Source organism: Vulpes lagopus, chromosome 14 (assembly GCF_018345385.1).
Source record: "Vulpes lagopus strain Blue_001 chromosome 14, ASM1834538v1, whole genome shotgun sequence".
In the NCBI taxonomy this organism is placed as follows: domain Eukaryota; kingdom Metazoa; phylum Chordata; class Mammalia; order Carnivora; family Canidae; genus Vulpes; species Vulpes lagopus.
In genome coordinates this window covers 12,585,816-12,610,200 of record NC_054837.1, presented here as the reverse complement: position 1 = coordinate 12,610,200, position 24,385 = coordinate 12,585,816, and the positions used below count along the sequence as shown (strand labels likewise).

At 45.2% G+C, this 24,385-nt stretch overlaps 1 protein-coding gene across 3 annotated transcripts in view; it reads left to right on the top strand.

Moving 5' to 3' along the window:
* The window catches only part of LIMK2 (LIM domain kinase 2), a 59,286-nt gene that overhangs the window by 8,748 nt on the left and 26,153 nt on the right, over nucleotides 1-24,385 (top strand). For 2 of the 3 annotated variants that reach the window (XM_041728642.1, XM_041728644.1), the window contains exon 2: nucleotides 3,219-3,318. In XM_041728642.1, coding sequence (XP_041584576.1) covers nucleotides 3,219-3,318 — 100 coding nt within the window. Of the gene's footprint in view, nucleotides 1-3,218; nucleotides 3,319-23,279; nucleotides 23,713-24,385 lie in introns of those variants that run through there. The other variant, XM_041728643.1, reaches the window with a different exon arrangement.

Sequence of the window (24,385 nt, the reverse complement as noted above, 5' to 3'; positions counted from 1 at the left end):
TGGGTGGCGCAGCGGTTTGGCGCCTGCCTTTGGCCCAGGGCGTGATCCTGGAGACCCGGGATCGAATCCCACGTCGGGCTCCCAGTGCATGGAGCCTGCTTCTCCCTCTGCCTATGTCTCTGCCTCTCTCTCTCTCTCTGTGACTATCATAAATAAATAAATAAATAAATAAATAAATAAATAAATAAATAAATAAATAAAGACAGACTTGAACTAACGTAAATGATCATTGGAAGGAGCCATTGGAGAAGGGAGTTGAGCCTTTCTTCTCTAGACACTCCCCAGTGTCCTCAAGGGAGTTGGTGGAGATAATGGAAAGAGCGCATCTTCTGAGAGGTGGGATAGGATGGAATCTAGAACAGGAGTGCTATGCTAAACAGTTGACCCTTTCTTCTCTAGACACTGGGGAGTCTGGGTGAGCCAGCTAAGACTGTGCAGAAGACAGGGAAAAGAAGCCAAAGACCTGAATTCAGGCTGTGATGAAGGACAGGGAAGGATTGGAGAGACATTTGGAAGATGGAAGCAGGTGGATATGAGAGAAGGGAGTAGGGCTCTTGATTTTTGAACCCCTAGAGCCTAGCACACAGCAGGTGCTAAATAAGTCTTGATTGGATGGCTTTGGGTTTCTCAAGACTGGAGAAAGGGCAGACTCCGGAGGGTGTGTCAATAACAAGTTATCTTAAGTATCCTCAGAGTGGAAAGTCCTGATCATTTTTGAATTTTGTAAACAGCCAGAAGTCATTCAGGGCCAAGATGCTGAATTGTTGAATAAGTGGGTGGTCAAGTTAGAGACCACTCCTTTGGATTAAAAAGTAAAAATAAGAAATAAGATGTGGTTTAAGGGCAGCCCCAGTGGCACAGCAGTTTAGCGCCGCCTGCAGCCCAGGGCATGATCCTGGAGCCCCGGGATCGAGTCCCACGTCAGGCTCTCTGCATGGAGCCTGCTTCTCCCTCTGCCTGTGTCTCTGCCTCTCTCTCTCTCTCTGCATCTCTATGAATAAATAAATAAAATCTTTAAAAAAAAAAAGATGTGGCTTAAAATAATGAGATTTGCTGGAGGTAGGATATGGCAGTTCACAAATTTACTTCCCTTTAAGAGTTCTAAAAATGTTTCAAACTTATGCCTCTGTAACTTGGGAAATTTATTTGGATGTCTGTCTTCATTGAAAACCTTCTTACTAATTCATTGCTTGCCCACTGTCTGTAACCCAATTTGAATAAGTCTGTCAGACTTTGTGCCATGGAGTTGGTGAGGATAAGGCACTCTCAGTCACTACCACACAAAAACCCAAAAAGGCCCCTCCTGAAAGTATGATAATTTTAGATTCATATGGTGATGGGCATTTATGTCCTATCACTGTGGAATTGGAAAAGAGGAGCAGGTGGGTCAAGGTTTTAAAGCTTTCTGCCAACTTGTCTAACTCATACCCACTGGGGTATGAGGATAGCTGCCTGTGTCCTGTTTGCCCCAGAATGCTGCTGGGTAATCTTGAAGTGTCCGGAGCTATGCATTGTCTATTCATGACCCCTGTGCCTGTGAAACAGGGTTCAGTGACTGTCACCGTGCCTGTGGCAGTCTGGAGTTACCCAGAGAGAACAAAGCTGCATACACGGAGTCCACAAGGGAGTCTTGTAACAACTTTGTCCTGCTTTCTAGGGCTGAGTCAGGTACCACAGCTTGATCTCAGCTGCCTTCTTTTATTTGAAGAAGTTGGCATCTGAGCCACAACAAGAGTATTGTATTTTGTCCCTTTTGGAGGGACATGGATTCACTCTGTATTATTGCCCATGTTAATCTCTCAGCCTACACAGCCCTTCCCCATCCTTTCTCAGCCTCTGGCAAATCTTCCCCATCCTTCGAGGTTTAGCTCAAGTATTAGCTTCCCTTACAGAGACTCTCCTGACTTCCCTAAGTGGAATGAGCAGGAATCTACATGGTGGAGTGAGTGTGGAAAGGGCACAGACTTTAGGATGAGTTGGGCTGAGTTGGAATACTGAATCTGCTGCTTTGCCTTACAGCCCCTAATCCCAGGTTTCAATTCTCCGACCCCCTAAGTGAATTTAATACCTGTTTCACAGAATTGTTTTGGGAATCAAATAAGATTGGGTTTCTGAAAACACAAGCCTTGGTATATAGGAAGTGTTCATTAAGTGTTCTTTCCCTTCTATACCCATAACTTCTTACTCTGAACTAAAACAGCACTTTCTTCTAATTCTGACATAACATCTAAGGGAAAAAATTAAAAGGTGGGGGAAGGGTTCTTTTTCAGTGAATTTGCTTCTTGAAGAGCAGAGATGATGTTATCTAGCAGTCTCCTACATAGAGCTTCGAGAGGACCGATGATGTTGGTTGAATGGACTGGACTCAGTTATGGATCTATACAAGCCAGGGCTTTTGAGGAATAGGAAAAGGCAATAACATGTTTAGCCCAGAGAAGTTTTTCTGGGTGCTAGCTGGGAATAGTCATAGGAAGGGCTGACCCTAAAGAGAAAGAGACCTTGTTCATTTCATCTACTCAGAGCTATAATAAGTGAGGGCTGAAATTCTAGGAAAAGGCAAGTTTTGTTTCAGGGGAAAAAGGAACAATCAGAACCATTTCTAAAAAATGGAATGAGACTGGGATGCCTGGGTAGCTCAGCAGTTCAGCGTCTTCCTCCGGTTCATGGTGTGACCCTGGAATCCTGGGATCGAGTCCGACATCAGGCTCCCTGCGTGGAGCCTGCTTCTCCCTCTGTCTGTGTTCTCTGCCTCTCTCTGTGTGTCTCTCATGAACAAATAAATAAAATCTTTTTAAAAAATGGGATGAGACTTAATTTTTTTTAATTTTTAAAAGATTTTATTTATTTATTCATGAGAGACACAGAGAGAGGTAGAGACTTAGGCAGAGGGAGAATCAGGCTTCCTGTGGGGAACCCGATGTGGGACTCAATCCCAGAACCACGGGATCACCTGAGCTGAAGGTAGACACTCAACCACTATGCCACCCAAGTGACCTGAGACTTAATTTTTGAGGCCATGAATTCCTTGTCCTGGGGAGATGAGCAACCTGGGCTAGTGTTTACAGGAGATCTTGTGGAGGAGGGAATTGTGCATTTATCAGAGCACTGGCCAGCCCTTTCATTTTAAGTCTTAACTCAGTCTTATTCTGCACGATAGGAATCCTTTCCCTGTACCTCCTGCTACTTTGGGCCTCTCAACTCCCTGGTTTTGTGTGCAGGTGAAGATACCTGGAGGTGTCGGGGTTGTGGGGACCATGTTGCTCCAAGCCAGAGGTGGTACAGGACTGTCAACGAAGCCTGGCATAGCTCCTGCTTCCGGTAAGTGGGTCTGTCCTCCTGTCTTTGCCAATGCACTACAAGCCGCCACTACTTCTTGTTCTAGAAAATACAAAAACAAGGTTCTAACTTGAGAGTTTCCATTTTGAAGGGACGGGGAGGGATGTGCCAACGAAGAACACATAACCGAATATCAGGTGTGAAAGTGGAAGAGCCATAAATGGGCCAGGTATAGCTAGAAGTAGGATGAGGGGATGGGAGCAGTCCTTTCCAGGGTGTCCCGGCACCCTCACTTTACAGATGAGGAAACTGAGGCCCAGAAAGAATGATTTTCCCACAGCTACACTACTGAGTATGTAAGTGCCTCAAGGGTTGTTTTTAGTACAGTTGGCAGAGCCAGCCCTTCACCACAGGATGCCTCCCTAGTTTCCTGCTTTTTGTTTAATTTTATTATAGCCTTTAGATTATTGTTTGAAGGCAGCTCAGTTTCTTAAAAATACGTGACTTTAAGGTAGGATTCATTCCTGTTGTCTGAGACTCAGTGTCCTCATCAGAAAAACACGGATATTAAAAATTTATCTCATAGACTCGTTAAGATCAAATGAAATCATATATGCCAGGGGCCCAGCTCATGGTAGGCACCCACTGAATGGTTATTTATTTCCCTGTGAGATTGGAATCTTCAAGAGTGGGAGCTTGTCTGCATTCTCCAGAACATAAAACAGTGCCTGGCCTACAGTCATTCCACATTGGAGGCTGGGTGGGCACGTGTGCCCTCGTGGTCTGAAGTGGTAGAGCTGTTGCTCACATCTTGAGAATGAGACAGACTGTAGACAGGCACCATGCGCTGTAGATTCCAGCTCCCACACACAGCTCGTGTTGCAAAGCATCCCCCGTGCTGATACCAAGTAATTTAATTGACCTTTAAGCACTTGCCTCCACCCAGGAACCATGTGGGGGGTTTGGCCTAGAGAGCTCTGCCCTCTGGAAGAGTTGGAGAAGAACTAGCATTTTTCTGCTCTTTCAGCTCTAACTCCGAATTTTCCAGTCTTCTCTGTGGATCTAATTACCTTGGTTTTTCCTTTTACCCTCAGCAAAGTTGATTCTTAGTAAGCATTGGAGCAGAGTGTCAAAGCTATAATGGATACTATAGATAAAGCCTTTGGCTAGCCCTTTCATTTAGAACTGAAGCAAATTCTAATGAGTTCCTAGGCCAAGGCTCCCCTTGGCACCTAACCCATATGGTCATATTTATTTCTGCTGTTTTCCTATTTATGTTAATACTTTCTATCCAAAATAAGCAGGACAGAGTAGAACAAGCTAATTTTTGGAATTTCTGGATTCTTCTAGCACTAAAAAAATTCAGAAGCGGAAGAGACCACCTATTGTGTGACACAACCCCTCCATATCACAATTGAGAGGCCTGAAACCAAAAAGACAAGGAGCTACAAAGACAGGTCATGGATGACTAGAGCTGACCTTAGAACTGAAGTTTTGGGTCATTTGTGGGTCTGATTAGATGCTAGCTTGTTAGGGAGTGTGTGTGTGTGTGTGTGTGTGTGTGTGTGTGTAGAGAAAAACACACATACATGCTCAGAAAGAAGTAAGGCACGTTATCATGATGGATGAGTGCAGGCTCTGGAATGAGACTGGTTTTAAATCCTGGCTTTGCAATTTAACTGTCCTTGGGTGACTGCCCTGAACTTTAGGCACCTCATCTGTAAAATGGGGACAAGTACTCATCCCACAGGTTGTCAGAGAGAATTAAATGTGATAACCTATATAAAGTGCTCAGCATAGCATCTGACACATAGGATACAGATAATAATCAGTAGCTGTCACTTTGTATTATATAGTAAGTGTATGTCTGTATACACCTACATGCATGCATTTATTATTCTTATTACACACCCACTGGTCTTCTAATGTGGAGCCTCAGAGATTAAGGTTAACTTTGAACTACTCTGGCACAATTACACCAAAGATCATGCCTGTAGGGGAAGTAGAGCATCTGGGGTAGGTCTCCTATTTATAGCTTTGTCTCAAGGACATAGTCTAACCCAGCTGTATTGAAGGAGTGCATTTCCTGACTCCTGAGCTTTCCCATGGAAACTGGATGACATGAAGTCCTCAGATGGAGCCTGATAATTTGCCCTGGGGAGACTATCTACTTTGGACCCAACTGACTTTTGCCCAGATTGGAGGAAGATCTTCAGGGCTGGGAACAACTGTATCTGACCACATAAGTAACCTGGTTATAAGGAGCACGAGGCATCAGCCTGAATAGTTTTTTAAAATCTCTGATGAATTCAGAGTGTCTGGACATAGGCCTGCTGATAGCAAGACCCTCCCTTGCTTCCAGCCTTCCAGCCATTCGTACTTCATGATTCCCTTCCAGCCTTGCTCTTACCCAGTTGAGTTAGTTACAATAAAGGAAATGACTTTTCTTTTCCTCTTCCCCCACATCTTTGTTTTCCTAGTCACAGGGTGGAGCTAGATATTCAATGGAGAAATTGCTGGGGTTTGGCCCAAACTCTCCTCTCTTCTCCTTACACTTCCCCATCCCCCACCCCTCCATCTGCAGCCACATTCGCAATCCTGCCTCTGATAGCATTCCACCAGATTCTCAGGTGCCTGGGAGACACTGAAGGCTGGAACCTGGGACTGTACAGCAGAGGCCAGCTGACAAACCTCCTGGAAGTAGCTTAGTCTGATGCAGTTGGGTTTTTGTCCAGGATCCTTCTGATCCCTGGATGCTTGTCTGTCTAGCCCTCCTACTTTCTCTCCTCAACCTTCCCAACAGGCCTGTTTGGACTCTAAGTACCTCTGGCCTCCCCTTTCCCTGAACAGTGCCACTGGTTCTAGAATTGGGGCCATTCTCTCTGAAGCTGTCTGGAACTGGCTTCCCTCTCCCTGGGGAAGGCCAAGGAAGCAGCCAGACTGCATGTTGTTTGTAGCTGAGGTCAAACTATGGAGCTGGCATGTTTTATGGGGACTTCGCATGTTGGCAAACCAAAGAACCTTGACAAGTTTTCTGATGATTTCACCCTCATCAGAAGTGCTTATCTAAAGAGGGGGGGTTGTAGGAAGAGGGAAAACTGCCTCTATTAGTCTTTATCACCCTTCCCTGGGACTCTCTTGCTTGACCTGGTTCCTAATGGCATTGTCAGAAGAAAAACAAACAAACAAAAAAAAAAAAACCCATACTTAAGGCTCCCGGGAACCCTTCAGGGCCTCCTTTCTCAGGATCTCAGATACAGACTCTTTGAGCTTTCTCTTTTGAGAAGTGATTTCTAATGCCTGTGCTCTGGAAAAGGAATAATACAAAGAGAAAGCTGTTGGGAGCCTGGGTGGCTAAGTGGTTGAATGTCTGCCTTTGGCTCGGGTCGTGATCCTGGGGTCCTGGGATTGGGTCATAATCCTGGGGTCCTGGGATCGAGTCCCACATCGGGCTCACTGAAGGGAGCCTGCTTCTCCCTCTATCTATGTCTCTGCCTCTCTGGGTCTCTCATGAATAAATGAATAAAATCTTTAAAAAAAAAATAGCGGGATCCCTGGGTGGCGCAGCGGTTTGGCGCCTGCCTTTGGCCCAGGGCGCGATCCTGGAGACCTGGGATCGAATCCCACATCGGGCTCCCGGTGCATGGAGCCTGCTTCTCCCTCTGCCTGTGTCTCTGCCTCTCTGTCTCTCTCTGTGTGACTATCATGAATAAATAAATAAAATCTTAAAAAAATAAAATAAAATAAAATAAAAAAATAAAAAAAAAATAGAAAGCTGTTGTCACTTCTTTGGTCAATAGACCATTTCCGCTAAATTTGTGACTCCAGGAAAGGCAAGTGAAGAAATTGTACACATAGCAACCAGAGACTGTGGTGTAATGGGCTGGGTGACAACAGGATATCTTCTTCTTCTTTTTTTTTTTTAAGATTTTATTTATTTACTTATTCATGAGAGACACAGGCAGAGGGAGAAGCAGGCTCCATGCAAGGATGCAAGGAGCCCGACGTGGGACTTGATCCCGGGACTCCAGGATCACGCCCTGGGCCAAAGGCAGGCACCAAACCACTGAGCCACCCAGGGATCCCCAACAGGATATCTTCTATGATGCTGAAAGTCATGCTCACTTTTCTCACCCACACCCGCCACCTAAACAAGTGCAGTACATCATAATTATAGTAAGAGCTACCGTTTATTGAGTGTTTATTATGTATAGACACTGTCCTAATAAGAATTTCACATTTGAATCATCTAACTGAATCCTTTTTTAAAAATATTTGTTTGTTTGTTTGTTTGTTTGTTTATTTATTTCAGAGACAGCCAGACAGGTAGTGTGAGGGGGAGGGGAAAAGGGACAGGGAGAAAGAGAAGCTCAGCAGGGAGCCTGATGTGGGACTCGATTTCACAACCCATGAATCATGACCTGGCCAAAACCAAGAGTCAAGTCAGATGCTTAACCAACTGAGCCACCCAAGTGCCCCATCTAACTTAATTCTTTTAACAGTGTAATAACTATAGTACTGGTCATACCTATTTTACAAATAGAGAAAGTTACTTGCTCACAGTCATGGAGCTAATAAGTAGCATACCTGAGATTTGAACCCAGGCATTCTGACTCCTTGCTTTACATTCCTGAATATGGTCATGTCATATAACCTCCCTGAAGTTTGCTTTCCTCTTCTGTACCTTCAGAGTAAAAACACTCATCCTGCCTGCCATACACTAGTGGTGTCAAATAACATCAAAGGGTATGGTGCAAAGGCTTTATGAACTCTCAAGTGTCAATAAAAGTGCTGTTACATTTCTCCTGGGTCTCTGGCTTCCTGGCATGGGAGTCCGTGGAACAACCCTGCCCTCTGCTGTTGTAATGTTGATGTTGCTGCTGGATTTATGAACCCAAGCTTTTGATTCTAGTTTGCTTGTTTGTCTAGTATATCTCTAAGGAAACAGCCAGCCAGCAACTCATTAAGGCTGGCTGTTAAACAGGGAACTGGGGTGTGCCTGACAGGATAACCACCTGGGCCTTCCTCAGCCTCCAAAAGAGACTCCAGCTTGAACACACTGTGGGACTCCTAGTATGTAGCAGCAGTATGTAACCTTCAACATGCCTTTATACTGCTCTGTTTTTGGAAAGAGAGAATGAAGATTCCAAATAAACCCCACAGTTACTGTCTGGGGCAGAGATGAAGAGGTGCAGGGTGGAGCCAGGGATGGATGACAGATATTTATTAAGCATTACATTGGGAATTTGATTAATAAATTTGCACTTTGATTATCTGATTCAACTCTTACAGTAGCCCTACAACCCCACTTTACACAAAAACAGGAAGGTCCAAAAAAGTAGAACTTGCTCAGAGTCACACACATTTGAACTCAGATCTCCCTGGCTCTGAAGAGGGTCCTCTTTCCATTGGGACTCCCCAGAAAGAGTAGTAGACTTGGCGTCAGAAGAGCTGGATTTGAGTCTTTATTGAGTCAAGCTGGCTGTATAACTGTTGGCAAGCTCCTGTGTCACTAGTTCCTAATCAATAAGATGTAATAAAAGTAATCCACCTCATGAAGTAGTTGGGAGGATCACAGAGGTGATGGATAAGAAAACACTCTGAAAACTTGAGGATAGTATAATGTAAAGGATTATCAGCAAGCAGCATATAGGCAACTTTGTGCTGCTTACATTAGCAGTTCACATACAATTTTGAGCATCATTTGCTATATTTTTTTTATTTTTTATTTTTATTTATGATAGTCACAGAGAGAGAGAGAGAGAGAGGCAGAGACACAGGCGGAGGGAGAAGCAGGCTCCATGCACCGGGAGCCCGACGTGGGATTCGATCCCGGGTCTCCAGGATCGCGCCCTGGGCCAAAGGCAGGCGCCAAACCGCTGCGCCACCCAGGGATCCCCTATCATTTGCTATATTAAAGGCAGCAAATTAGATGCTATTCGGGATACAGATTTAGCATAGTAGCCTGGTCTCCTAACTGGCTCCCTCAGCTGAAAAACAGGTAATAATATGGAGCATTTCTAATAATGGGCTCTGGTCTGGTTTCCATTCTCATTCCCTTGAAACAGTGTTCCCTTAGTAAGTTTCCAGGGGACAGCTGCATCGGTCCATCAGCTGCTCTTCAGGCTTTATTTTGTATGACCTCCCAAATTGCACTAGAGATTGTAGAGACAAGCAAATGAGAGTTTGGAGTCAACCTGTTTGAGTTTCCATCCCAGTTTATCTTGAGTCAGCTGACCTTGAGTTTCTTTGCCAGTTTCCTCATCTAGAAAAGGGGAAATGAAATGCTTCCTACCTCAAAAGAGTGTTATGCAGATTTTTAAAAAAGATTTTTATTTATTTATTCACGAGAGACAGAGAGAGAGAGAGAGAGAGAGAGAGAGGAGAAGCAGGTTTCATGCAGGGAGCCTGATGTAGGACTCAGTCCTGGAACTCTGGGATTATGCCCTGAGCCAAAGGCAGATATTCAACCACTGAGCCACCCAAGGTGTCCCTGTTATGCAGATTAAATTTGATCATGTATTTAAAGCCCTTCACACAGTGCCTGGTCATAATTAGGACTTAATAGACATTAGCATTTATTATTAGTGTCTTTGTCGCTCTTGAAACATTCTCTTCACTTGGCTTCCATGACATTCCATACTCTCCTGGTTTTCCCCCCACTTTTCTGGTCATTCTACTTTGCTTATCTTCTATCCAGTTCTGAATTGTTGCTGTTTCTCCAGGCACAGTCTGTTTCTCCCTAGGCAATGTCACCAACAGCTATGGCTTCTATTGTCTTCCACACACTGAAGACCCCAATATTCATATCTACAGTCCAAACCTTTCCACTGGGCTCTAGTCCTGTCTTTGTCAATTTCCCCTGTCCATTTGAATGTCTTCCAGGCATTTCAGATCCAGCTAGCCTTTCAATCTTCCTCCTAAAACTAGCTTCTCTTCAGTATAACCTGTCCGGTTGAATGGCATGATCATCTGCCCTACTGCCTAAGTCAGAACCTGGAAGTACTTCTTAATACCTCTTTTCTCTTATCCCATATCCACACCTGTCAGTTTTATCTCCAGGTGATATTTTGAATGCATCCATGTCTTTCTATTTCTCTTACCACCACTCTATTCCAGGCTGCCATTGTGTCTCCCCTGGATAACTGCAATAGCCTTCTAATCCATCCTCCATAAAGCAGCCAGAGTGAATGACCTTTAAAAAAAAAATCTGACCATGTCACACTGCCATCTCTCCATCCTTATATTAACTCCATCACGTTGCAGGACTCTTAAATAAAGACCAGTCCTTAATGTGGTCTGGTCTCTCCTAGCCTCCTGCTCTCTCGCTACTTCACTCTCAATGTTCTTCACAAGGTCCAAAACACATCCTGCTTTCTTCTCAAAGACCATTGTTCCTGCTGTTCTCTCTGCCTGGAATGACCCCTCCCTCTCCTTTGGGCTAATTAACTCCTGCTCATCCTTCAGATCTTTACTTGGATGTCAGGGAAATAGTTATAAAATAGGTCATGGCCCCTGTTTTATGCTTTCTTTTTTTTTTAAGATTTTATTTATTTACTCATGAAAGACACAGAGAGAGAGGCAGGGACACAGGCAGAGGGAGAAGCAGGCTTCTCGAGAGGAGCCCGATGCAGGATTTGATCCCAGGACTCCAGGATCATGCCCTGAGCCGAAGGCAGACGCTCAACCACTGAGCCACCCAAGGCGTCCCTGTTATGCAGATTAAATTTGATCATGTATTTAAAGCCCTTCCACACAGTGCCTGGCCATAATTAGGACTTAATAGACATTAGCAGGGACACCTGGCATCCCTATTTATGCTTTCATAGACTTTCTCTTTGAAGCTTTTTTTGTGGTTTTAATTTTATATTTATTCATTTGATCATCTCCTTAATGACATCCTGAGACCTCTAATATTCTGTAAGTAAGTATAACCTAGTCATGGCTATGGGACATTTTGCCCCCCATTGTGTCACCACTGAGCACATTGTTGGCATGGGCAAGATATTTGTTGAATGAATTGCCAGGGGTGGCCAAGAGATATGATGTAAGTGAGGCCTTTCCCTGCCCTTCCCCTTCCCCTTCCCCACATCCTTCCCTTAGCAGCCACTGTGGCTGCAGTTACTGTAAGTGGCAGAGAGGAGTAAGTTCCAGACATTGGGTTGTTTTGGAAAATTGCCTGCAAGTGTTGAGATGAGAAGTTAAAGCTTTGTCTTCTTCCCCTAAAGGAGACAGAGAGGATGACCTAGCAGTCTTGTCCAGTAGCAAGTCTTGAGCTGTACTTCTCTGTAAGTATCAGCCAGACACGAAGAAACCCTGGAGAGAACAGTAGGGAAGAATGAGTTTAGCTACTCTAGACCAAACTAATTATGAATTGAAATCCAGCAAAAATTTTAGCCATAAATTTCAATTCTAGTCATAAGTTTGTTTGAGGGGGAGAGAGGGTAGAGGGAGAAAGAGAATCTTAGAGAGGCTCGATCCCACAACCCTGAGATCATGACCTGAGCCAAAATCAAAAATGGGATCCTTAACTGACTGAGCCATCCAGGCGCCCTATTTTTTTTAATTTATTTATTTGAGGACTATAGAGAGCAAGTGCACAGGGGGAGAGACAGAGGGAAAGGGAGAGTCTTAAGCAGACTCCATGCTGAGCATGAAGCCCAGTGTGAGGCCCAACATGAGATTATGAGACCACAACCTGAGCCAAAAACCCAAGAGTGGGATGCTTAACCAACTGCCACCTAGGTCCCTCTATTTATTTGTTTTTTATATTTTATTTATTTGTTTTAAATATTTTTTTATTTATTAGAGAGAAGCGAAAGCACGAACATTGGGGAGGAGCAGAGGGAGAAGGAGAAGCAGACTCCCCGCTGAGCAGGGACTCCCCCCCCCCCCCCCCAATGTAGAGCTCAATCCCCGGACCCAAGTTCATGACCTGAGCCAAAGGCAGATGCTTAACTGACTGAACCACCCAGGTGCCCCTGTTTTTTATATTTAGAAAGCTTTTTTTTTTTTTAATTTTTTATTTATTTATGATAGTCACAGAGAGAGAGAGAGAGAGAGAGAGAGGCAGAGACATAGGCAGAGGGAGAAGCAGGCTCCATGCACTGGGAGCCCGACGTGGGATTCGATCCCGGGTCTCCAAGATCGCGCCCTGGGCCAAAGGCAGGCGCTAAAGTGCTGCACCACCCAGGGATCCCTTTTAGAAAGCTTTGAAGGACAGCATTAGGTGAAGATGTACAGTAAAGTATAGTGTGGGAAAAAGTGGAATACTTAATAATAATATCTTTTACTTATGGGTGATTTTTGGCAGGGAGTGAGGGAGTAGGTTGGCGATTCTCCAAGAAGTTGGAAATGAAGTTTGTCCTCTAGGGTTTAAACTACTCAGATCTACATGTAATAAGAGCAGTATCATGTGGTCATTAAGAGCACAGACTCTAGAACCAGATTACTTGGGTTCAAATCCTGATTCTTTCATTTATTAGTTGTGCATATTGGGCAAGTTACTTACCTTTTCTGTCCTTCATATCCTCATCTCTAAAATGGAGATAACAAACCTTCTCCCTAATTCCTAATGGAGTGGTAAATGAGGAAAGTCCTGTGTAGTACTGGGTAGTAACAGAGTCTCACATGGAGTGAATGCTGATAAGCGTTAGCCATTTGTTATTAGCTACTAGGGAGCCAAATGCCTCTCAGAGCTGAATATATGAATCGGTGATTGTTACATATCTGAAGAAGTAGTGCGTTGTTTTTTTTTTCAATTAAAAATTAGTTTAAAAGCCAGTGGAATAATGAGTGGCCAGCAGTGAAACAGAAAGTGAAAAGTTAGTGAAGCAAAACTAGTAGCATGTCCAGTGAAAAATATTGAATCTGGATTTGGTCTCCAGAAGGGGGTTCTTTGGTATAGACAGGGCTGGTTTGGCTGGCTCACTAGTGCCAGAATGAAATTTCTCTCCATGGATTCTTATTGCTCTTTAGGTTCATGCCAACAGAACAACCTTCTGATGCCTAATTCAGCTTCTTGGGCTTCTTGGGCTTCTTGATAACAGGGTCTGGAGATAGTACCTGTATAGAGGATGTAGATATTTTAATTCCAACTGTGAATTCATAAATGGTCTGTGGGTTAGATAAGTGATTAGAGCCATTGTAGGATGTCTAACCCTTGCAGAGTACCATGAAGTCCTGTTTCTGGACCTCCCAGGCCAAAAACGAGGCCTGAATTAAGGGTCATTTACCAAGGTAATGATAGCCTTGGAGAGGTCTCTGGGTGGCCAGCCAGTCAACCTTTCTCTGACCACAACCTCTTCCTTGTGTCTCTCTTCAATATTGGCCTACTGCTGGAATATTTATTTATTTATTTACTTACTTACTTACTTACTTACCAACCTAAATCCTTCCTTTTACAGAGGAAGAAATTAAAGCCCAGGAAAGTTTAATGGCTTGCCTCAGCTCACACAGCAAGTCTATTTTTAGCCAGCTCAGATTATCAGGTCTTCTCTTTCAGGCCAGGGCTCTCCTCCTGGCATTACCTGGAGACTTATTAAGGTATCCAAAGCATTTTTTTTTTCTGGTGCATCCAGGAGAAGAATGTCTATATAATCACAGCTGTGGACACTGAATGTTGGACATTCAGTTATATTATAGAACAACAGGAGATGATTATCTATAAGAGGTCACAACATCATTCTTAACTGCTTACAGCCCATACAGGCAGATCTCAGCTGTTAAAATGACCAGCTCAGTAGAGATGTTGCTTGTTAATGAAGCCATAGTTTGCTGTTAGTGAACACTAGCTGGCCAGCAGACTTCATGTGGACACATCTGCAGCCAGTGTAGACTTGAAACATAAATGCCCGTTCAAGGAGACGTATATATTGACAACTAAAGACCAGCACTGTCTTTGGTGATTCAGGCTTTATGTTCCATTCATTGGGAACCTCTGCTTGCTTAAACACCTCTGATAACTCTTCACTGCCTGTGGGTGACTCTCACCTGACAGATCTGCCTCTTGAGGATTTGCCCTTGCCCTCTCCCACCATCCTAGCCTCCTCTCTGATCATCCTTCACACATGCCCTGCACTGCATCTTATGGACCATACTCTGTTATACCTTAGTACATTTACTACATATGTTGTCCCTTCAGGCTGAAATGCCTTTTGTCTGCCTGGTAATCAGCCTTTAGATTCAACTGATACATCTTGTCCCCTGTGAAAGAGCCTTGCCAAATTCTTTTTTTCTTTTTAAGATTTATTTATTTATTTATTCACAAGAGACACAGAGAGAGGCAGAGACACAGGCAGAGGGAGAAGCAGGCTCCATGCAGGGAGCCCAATGTGGGATTCGATCCCAGGACTCCAGGATCACACCCTGAGCCAAAGGCAGATGCCCAACCGCTAAGCCACCCAGGCATCCCAGCCTTGTCAAATCTACCCTGAACCTTCCCCATCAAACAGAGGAGACTTTCTTCCTCTTTGTTATTATTATACCTCAATTATTGTCCTGTCGATATTTGTTTACACATCTAACATCACTCTTAGCATAAGAAATTCTCTTTGTATCCTAGAGCTTAGCCGAGTGCCCAGAGTGCAGTGGGTGCTCAGTGTTTGTTGGACAAATGATGTTTTTGTCAAATGACCACCTTTCTCTTTGGACATGTGGATGAAGCCTTTTCTGTATGCATCATCACCATCATTTTTGCTCTGCAGTATTCTCCCAAGCAGGAGCTTTCCTTCTGAAATGAGAGTATGGAGTAAGATCTCTGTCTATAAATGTCATTATAAAGCCTGAAACCATCAAAGCTCAAAGGATGGCATGGCTTCTACATTGTGGCAGCTAATTTGCCTTGAATTTTTCCCCCAAGGACTAGAATCCCCCTTCCTGGGCAGTACTGGAGGGGTGCTAACAAATTCTCCTTCATGTTTGTCACTATTACCAGGAAAAACCTTCTGAGTACCTCAGGCCAGGTTTGAGGATAGTTTTCTTCTGTCAGTCATCTTCTGGTCATATCTTCCTGAGGCTGCTCTGTGGTGATCCTGCTTAGATCAGAGGGTGTCCACTGGGCTCCCATCAGTAGCACTGACTTACAGCAGCATCAGCTATTTCTGAAATTGACTAATGTCAGCCCTTGTGTTTTGTTTCAGTTCCAAAGGTGGTCTTTCATGAGATCACCCTATATACTGGAGTCATCTTTTCCTACAATACCCTGAGTACCACTACAATGTCACTGAAGAAAAAAGAGAGGCAGCTATGGGGTTACAAATGAGTAAGAATAGCACCAGGATGGTGAAAGTCCCCAGCGATCCAAGGCTTTCCAAAATTTCAACCACTAAACATTTATTTTTTAAGCTTAATTCAGAATAAGAAAGTGAACAACTTATCTTTGAATCATTTCCTCATTTGTAGCTGGGAGGGTAATAGCGATCTATCCTGCTCGCCTCTCAAGGTTAGTAGTGTGAAGGCAACCAGGTGGCTCAGTGGTTTAGCGCCGCCTTCGGCCCAGGCGGGATCCTGGAGACCTGGGATTGAGTCCCGTGTTGGACTCCCTGCATGGAGCGTGCTTCTCCCTCCGCCTGTGTCTCTGTCTCTCTCTCTCATAAATAAATAAATAAATAAATAAATAAATAAATAAATAAATAAGTAAGTAAGTAAGTAAGTAAGTAAGTAAGTAAATAAATAATAAATAAATAAATAAATAAATAAATAAAATCTTTAAAAAAAAAAAACAAGGTTAGTGTGAGAGAAGGATGAAATCAAGTGGAAGAGCCCATAGGAAAGAATTAAGTAGTAGATTCAGTATTCAGTGTGCATCAGAGACACTGGGGCTTGTTTAAAATACAGATTCTTGGACACGGTCTCAGCAATCCATACTATGTAGGCTTCAGTTAAGGCCCCAGAATCTTCATTTTCAGCAAACTGTCCCTGAGAGTCTGATGCACTCTTCTCTCTACCACATTTCAGAAATACTATTGCAAATCAAATAGCAAGTGTAAAATAGTTATTTGAGACAACTTTACTGCTTGAACCTGGAATCCAAAGACTTGGGTTAAATCCCAGCTCTGCCAATTCCTAGACCTGTGACCTTGAATCACAGCCTTCTCTGTGAACCTTATTTCCTCATACATAGAAAGGAGATGGCAACCTCAACCTCACCAAGTTTTGAGAATTAAATGAAAGCATATGTGAGCAAGCCTACCTCAGTGCCTAACTCATGGAACTTAGTGTTTTGCAGAGCGGGAACCAAGTGTCCACAACTTCTGGAATGTGGTGTCATATTAACAAACACCCAGCAAAAGATAATCCTTGGCATCCATCTTAAGTGTCATGGAAATCTGGATAGAACCTTAGAGAGTTAGTCCAATCCTTTGATTTACAGCTCATGAACTTGAAACTAGGAAGGGAGGATGGGAAGCTCAAGATGCATAAGGATACCCAATCACATGAAATGTGTTTAGTTTTTAGATGGAAAATTATTTCCTTAAAAAAAAAAAAAAAACTTTCTAAAAAAAAAAAGGAAAATTATTTCCTAGTATACTGAAAAAAGAAAAAAAAAAATGAAAAATCTTTGTAGCATAGTAGTGGAACCACTGTTAGTAACTTTTGAGAAACCTCAGAGAATGGGGACCGTATCCAAGTATTTTGATTATTTGATCCACACCTGCCATATAACAGGGATCCATTAGCAAAATAAAGGCAGAAATAGCTAACTGATTCAGTTTTCAAAAAGAAGGAAAAAGTAAACTCATAATCCTTTTGACTTTTGATCAAATTAATCCTTTTGATCAAATTCTAGTGAATTCTATGGAATTTTGCAGATGATAGAATAGATGGACAGTGAACACTTAGAAGAGAGCCCATCACTAGGATTCAGTGGTAGTGAGTTAGTCATGACTTCATGTTTTCACTGGATTGGAAGTCATGAGACACTCTCTTGATTTCCACAAGGCATTTGGCAAGTTCTGACAGTAAGAATGTGAGCAGGAAACCTAGAAAAATCAGGTGCAGGAATTCAACACACCCAGCAGTTTGAGGCCCTATATTGGAGAGGTGAGATTCCTAAACACATCGCTAGGGCTCACGCTGAGAAAAAGGCATGGGATTTGAGGTCAGCAAGGCAGCTTTTAATCTCAGTCTTGCACTTCCCAGCAGTAACCTTGGATGAATCACCTAACACCTCTTGACTTCCCTTACCCGGTCTGTGCTATATAGGTATACCTTGTGAAGTTGTTGCAGGGATTAAACTAGATGAAGTATTTTCATTTTCTGTAAACTGAAAATGCTTTATAAACGTTAGTTACCATCATCACTCTAGTACTGTAGTTGCTCATAAGGGAGTTCCTGAGTCATATGTTTATGTAGTGGGCATCTCTGGATGCAATGTGAATCTGCTATGGGCCGCATGTAGTTTGATCTGGCACTAGACAGATACTGGCTTAGAGCCCTTCCTGTGTGTGGTGCTTAGGGACACATGAAGGGAACTCTTCCCGGAGGAGATGGGAGTGCTCTGTTGGAACTGGACCTGGATAAAGGAGGAGACATCCACCAGCCTGAAGATGGAAGACATTACAGGAGGAACTAAGCAAAGGCTTGGGAAAACCTATGTGGCTGGGTCAAGAAGTGGAATGGCGCAGGAGGTGGCCAGCTTAACCCTGATGGGGGAAGCTGGATAAATAGCCCCAGGAGAGTGAGTGGCTTAGTCAGTTAAATGGCCAACTCTTGATTTCAGTTCAGGTCATGATCTCAGGGTTGTGGGATTGAGCCTCACATCAGTGGGGAGTCTGCTTCTTTCCTCCCTCTCCTTCTGTCCCTCCCCCTGCTCTCCTGTGCACCTTACCCGACCCCCTCACCCCCCCCTCAAATAAATAAATCTGGAAAGAAGAAAGAAAAGAAAAGGAAAAGAAAAGAAAAAGAAATAACCCCAGGAGTCTGAGGTGTAGTACACCAGGTAGGCTTTGCCTTTGGACAGGGGCACTAGGGGGAAAATGTGAGGAGGTGGGACTTGGGGCTCCTTTTTTTTAATTTAAGATTTTATTTATTGGGGCATCTGGATGGCTCAATAGTTGAACATCTGCCTTTGGCTCAGGTCAGGATCCCAGGATCCTGGGATCGAGTACCACATCAGGCTCCCCACAGGGAGTCTGCTTCTCCCTCTGCCTATGTTTCTACCTCTGTCTCTCTTGTCTCTCATGAATATAAAAATAAAAAGCACACATAAGTGTAAAAAAGAAAAATGGAAACAGTATCAAAATGGGCAGCCCCGGTGGGTGGCACAGGGGTTTAGCGCCGCCTGCAGCCCAGGGTGTGATCCTGGAAATCCAGGATCGAGTCCCACGTCGGGCTTCCTGCATGGAGCCTGCTTCTGTCTCTGCCTGTGTCACTGCCCCTCTTTCTCTCTCTGTCGCTCATGAGTAAATAAATAAAAAATCTAAAAAAAAAAAAAAAAAAAAAAAAAGGTAGCGAATGAATGCTATTTTTATCCCTGCCTCTAGATGTCTCACTACTTGAAAGGTGAAACAACCAAGTAGTGGAGTCTTCCAGATGATCTCTAAGGATTATGCACCTAGAGTTTTTAAACAGTGGGATTATAGTATACACTGTGTCTGATACTTGGATTTTTTTATGTAACATCTCACTCAGGACAACTTCTGTTTCAGTACCTGGAGTCTACCTCATTATTTTTAAGATTTTATTTATTTATTCATGAGAGACACAGAGAGAGAAGCAGAGACACAGGCAGAGGGAGAAGCAGGCTCCAAGCAAGGAGCCCGACATGGGACTCGATCCCGGATCTCCAGGATCACACCTCAGGCTGCAGGCGGCGCTAAACCACTGTGCCACTGGGGCTGCCCTACCTCATTATTTTTAACAGCTGCATAATATTCTGTAGTAGCATGTGTAATTGTATTTAGCCCACTCATTATTGGATACATGACTGTTCCTAATCTTTTAGTATTAAAAAGTACTAGATCCATGTCCTAGCTCATTTATAGGAATATTTCTCAGGGCAATTTTTCTTTTCTTTTTTTTTTTTTTTTTAAAGATTTTATTTACTTATTTGAGAGAAAGAGTACAAACAGGAGGAGCAGCAGAGAGAGAGAGGGAAAAGGGAGCCTGCTGTGGGGCTGGATCCCAAGATCCCGGATCAAGACTTGAGCTGAAGGCAGACGCTTAACAGACTGAGCCACCCAGGCACCCCATCTGGGCAAAATTTCTATCAGTGGAATTTCCAGGACTCCTGTTTTAGAAAGATGACTGCTACAGTCATGTTGAAAGAGAGGAGGAGCAGAGGCTGGACAAATGGTCAGTAGAGGAAGGTGGCAATGCTCACCTTTCAAGGTTCAGAAGCTATGGAGTCCCCAGGAGCTCCCTTTCTTGGTTGGAGTCCTCCTGGCCAATAGAGGGCCCCACATGAACACAGTTCCTTGGACTTTAGATTTTTCTGACCAGAGCTGCTTTCTGAGGAGAGGTCCTGGTGATTCATGGACTACTCACTGGAGTGCTCACTTGGGGCTGCCAGCCTGAAAGGCTATTGCCTTCAACCTCTTGCATCTCAGCTGATTTTTCAGAATCAGCTTGCTTGGCTCCTCATCAGGTTTTCAACTTGTGAAATGTGCAGATGATTAGTACCTCTCCTGCCATTTTATCCTGTCCGTAACTGCCAATCCAAGGATCCTTGCAGTTGCCTCTGGCATCCATAACTGCTGAATCCTCTGCCTGCTGTCCTAGGGACCTAGAAGAGCAGCTTTCCGTCCAGGGCCAGTATCCAAGGACACGAGGGGGATGTATAGTCTCCAATGTGACCTTTCACCTCCCAGTTCTGGGTGGTTTAGTCCCTTTGAAGTTGTCCTTGAGGAACCACACGCTTGGGTCTGAGCAGCCAGCAGCTTATCACATCTGGTGATCAGTCCTTCAGTGGTTCCTCCTGAAGGCTGGATTTATGGAGGTCAGATGGATTCCACCTAGGAGGGGCTTCCACTCACGACATGCGGAGAGGCTGCTCCCCTCTTTAAGGAGGAGGCGGTTTTCATGGCATTGAGAAGCCCTCATACTAGTTCCCCACACACCCACCCACCTACTGAGTCCTTTGTAAGCTGAGTGAGGGGGAATAGAGAACGCCTGCAGCCTCCTGCTCACATTCCTAGACACCGACTCACTGAGCCCGCCGCCGCTGGAACAGCAGAGCTGTGTGAAATGTCAAGAGGAGTTATGCTCATGGGCTCCCTGGCCCCAGTCTCTTTGTGGCTTTCATTTTCTTCCATCTGCACTCTGTTCATCAGATGAAAATCAGAGGGTGCAATTAGAAGATAATTTGCTAGTTCCAGACTTAATTTGGGGCCCCCTTCTTGCCTGATCGAATTACAAGAGAACATAATAGATTTTTGGTGAGAAACAGTTTGCTCTATTGCTGGGAGAAAGAGAGCTCCCAGCTCTCCAGCTGTATGAGCCATTTAGTATCCTGTGTGTTGTTTCCCTTTTCCAACCTTCCTCTTCTGTGGCTCCTGTGTGGCCCTCAGGTTGGGATCTCAGTCACCTCAGAGCTGGCTCAAGAGGTTTAAACTCAACTTGAGATGCAAGGAAAACAGGGAGCCCTTATAGGGTTGACAAATGTTGAAGCCGGAAGCTATTTAGAGACTTAACCAAGGCCCAGACAGAGGCAGTGACTTGCTGAAGGCCACATAGCTAGCTCATAGTGGTAGTAACAATAGTCTTAATGATATTAGCAGCTAACATTTATCAACTCTTAATGTGTTCCAGACTCTGTGCCAAGGGCTTACACACAGTGCATTGTCGCATTCAGACCCAGACATTCTGGCTCCAGGCCCAGACCAGGCTCTAGCAGTGATGGTGGAGCTCAGTATAAAAAGCCTGGGTTCGAATCCTAACTTCACCTCTCACTTATACAGCTGAGTAACCTCATACAAGCAATTTAAACTCTGTACTTCAATTCCTCCCTCTGTAAAAAGGGAGAGAGTATAGCACTACTGACTAGTGTGGGTTAAATTCATTCGTATGTGTGAGTGCTATGAGCAGTGCTTGGTGCAGGGTGAGTGCCCGTCCAGTGCTTACTCCCTGCTGGCTGCCTCTGGGGCTGGAGTGTGGTGTCTGTGTGCCAGTAGATAGATGTGGCTGAGTTCTGCAATTGTGCCAAAAGCTGGTCTTCACTATTAGGGCAGTAGACAGAGTGGTTGAGTTCCTTGGCTGCAGAACAGTTGACAAACTATATTCCATTGCCTGTTTTTGTATGGCCTGTGATTTTTACATTTTTTAATGATTGGGGTTGGGGAAGCAAAAGAATATTTCATGGCACATGAAAGTTACATGAAATTCAAATTTCATTGTCTATAAATAAAGGCTTATTGGAAAATGGCCACATCGATTTGTTTACATTTTATATATGGCCACTTTGGCACTGCAGTGAGGGAGTCTCTATTTGTGTAGGCCTGCAAAGCTTAAAATATTTGTTCTTTGGCCCTTTATGGAAACCCCTGATCTACAATCACACTAACTAGGTTTGAAACCCAGCTGCACCACTTACCAGCTGTTTGTCTTCAGGTTATTGACGAAACCCTTCCAAACCTCAGTTTCCTTATCTGTTAAATGGGGATAACATCTACCCCATATATTGGCAATTTAAGTCAGATAATTAACAGATGGAGAGCAGTTAACACAGAGCCTGGAACAAAGTGTTTAATAAATGGTAGCTTATAACAGGGTGCAAACACAGTCTCTCATCACATTCATTGTTACCTGTGTGCCCAATCCATAGAGGAATAGGAAAATGTTCCCTTGTAACCCAGCCACCACCTTTGCCATAGACTTTCCTTTCACAGTGACAGGGTGACTTCAGTAGAGAAAAATGTGTGCTTGGTGGGAGAGAGCTGCTCAAGTCCAACAGAGGGGTCTGGATGTGTCCCAGTCCAGCAACCTTACTTCTCCCCTCACAGTCCTGCAGCCAGAGGGATAAGGGGCTTTCCTAATGGTGGACTCTGGTTTGGTCATCTCCTCAGCTGGTGCTTTTCAGCCAGGCTGCCCCTCCAGATACTTAGGCCCATCATCCGCACAGGCACTCCCAGCTTTGTCCTCCATCATGTCCCATTTTTCAGCCTGGTTGCCATGGCCACAGCAGAAGCAGCACCACTGCCCCCTGAGGCCAATGGATGGTGTTCTGGCAATGAAAGAGAGGTGATAGATGACCTGGACTCCGGTTTGTGCTGTCTCCAACTTGCAGAAAGGCTTTGAGGGAGATATTTCCCCTAAAAGAGAATGAGCTCTGGGCTCACATGGGCCTACATTTAAATCCCAGGCCTGCCACTGACTAGTATTTTGGCCTTGGGTTAGTTAGCTAATCTCTCTGAACCTTGCTTTCCTTGTTTATGGAGATAATTCCCATCTTGGAGCAATAAGAGAGTGCTTATACAATGCTTGTTACATGGGGAAACTTCAGGTGTCACTTAACCCTCTAGGCCTTGTTTCCTCCTGCTCAGCACAGCTCTGCCCAGAAATGGAGTGGCAGCCCCCATTGGCTAGTTCTGGGGGCTGTCCCCAGGCCAGGCGAGGGAAAGGATGAATGGGGACCCTAGTGCCAGGACCCAGTAGATGCCAGCTCAAAGCATCTAGAGGGCAGTTCTCTGGACCTGGGTCTCTAGACCTGCCTCCCCTGCCCAAGAGACACCCCCCCCACCGCCTTCAGGGGGGCGTGGTTTGGCCTGGAGTTGGTATCCCGTGCTTTCCTTCACCTCCGAGCAGAATTAACTATGCTTTGGGCAGCTCCTCAGGCTGGGGACACTTGGGGGTAGATGTGCTCTCTTTCTCTGCCCTGCCCTTCCCGGAGCTCAGGGATGGACGCTCAGCCAGTCCTGGTTATTGTCTGCGGCGCTAGCCTGCAGCCTCCCTCCAGCCCAGCTCCACCCCTTGCCTGCAAGGTCTATTTCCTAATAGCTGCTCCAACCACACACCTCGGTTCCGCGAGGAGCCCCTCCTCTTCCTCCCTCCCTCCCTCATCAGGGGAGGGACTGAAGAAGAAGGCTAACTTGACAGCAGCGCTTCTTTCTTAGCTAGTCACCGGCCCCAGCCCAGGAATCCCTGTGTGTGTGTAGCCTCTGCAGAGAGGTGGTTCTCTCGGAGTCCTGAGGATCCACCGGAGCTTCCGAGAACTGGGGAGGAGCCATCCCAGCCATGACCCCCTGCAGGAATCTGCCGGGGGGCAAGTGGCCCGGAGTCCTCACGTCCCTCTGGCTTCTCCGGAGGGAGAGGTGAGCCCTGGGCAGCCCGCCCACAGCCAGAGGTGCCGAGAGCCGTGGGCCTGTCATGGTGGCCGTCTGCAGCCAGCCTGAGGCACTCCCAGACGGGTTTGCAGCTGAGCTTGTTTATCTGGTGTGGGAAGAAGATGGGGAGTTACTTGTCCATCCCGGCTTACTTCACCTCCAGAGACCCCTTTCGGTGAGTTGGGCTCGGAGTCCCCCTCTCCATCTCCTCTAATGGCCCCTGGTCCTGAGGGGAGGGCAGAGGCCTCCCTGAACCTGCTTCTCAGATTTCATGTGTCCCTTGACCACCGTTTTCTGTCAGGCAGAAGCTAGCAGAAGCTCTGCCCAAGCAGAATAGGCCTGGTGAAGCTTCCCACCATGTTCTAGGAATGGTGAGGTGAGGGATATGCCCAGACGGAGGTTCCAGGGGAATTCCGGCTCTCCTTCCTTCCCAGGCATACCTGAAAGAGCCTCCAAAAGATGCCAGTGACCCTGCCTGTTCTTGGTGTTACTGCTTCCGGGGGAAGAGCACAAATAGGGTGCTTTCTTCCAGCTTTCACGTGTCTTACCTGCAGGCCGTGCTGTCTGCCAGGAATTTGTCCCAACAAGCAGGATGGACAGGTTTTGTCAAACAGCATGGAAGAAGCTGGCAAGGCTTGGGTGTGGGCAACCTGGTGCACAGTAGGTGCTCTATAAATGTTTTTTCTATTAAGGGCAGGCACATTTGCCTCTGGCGTTAAGGGGTTCTGAGCTCCCAGGTGAGTACAGTTGCTAGGGAAAGGCCTGGGCAGGGCTTCCAAGAGTGGGGCAATTGGCTTTAGACTGTTCCTGAGCTTCTGGCCACCACTACCGGCCCCCCTCGGCCCCCG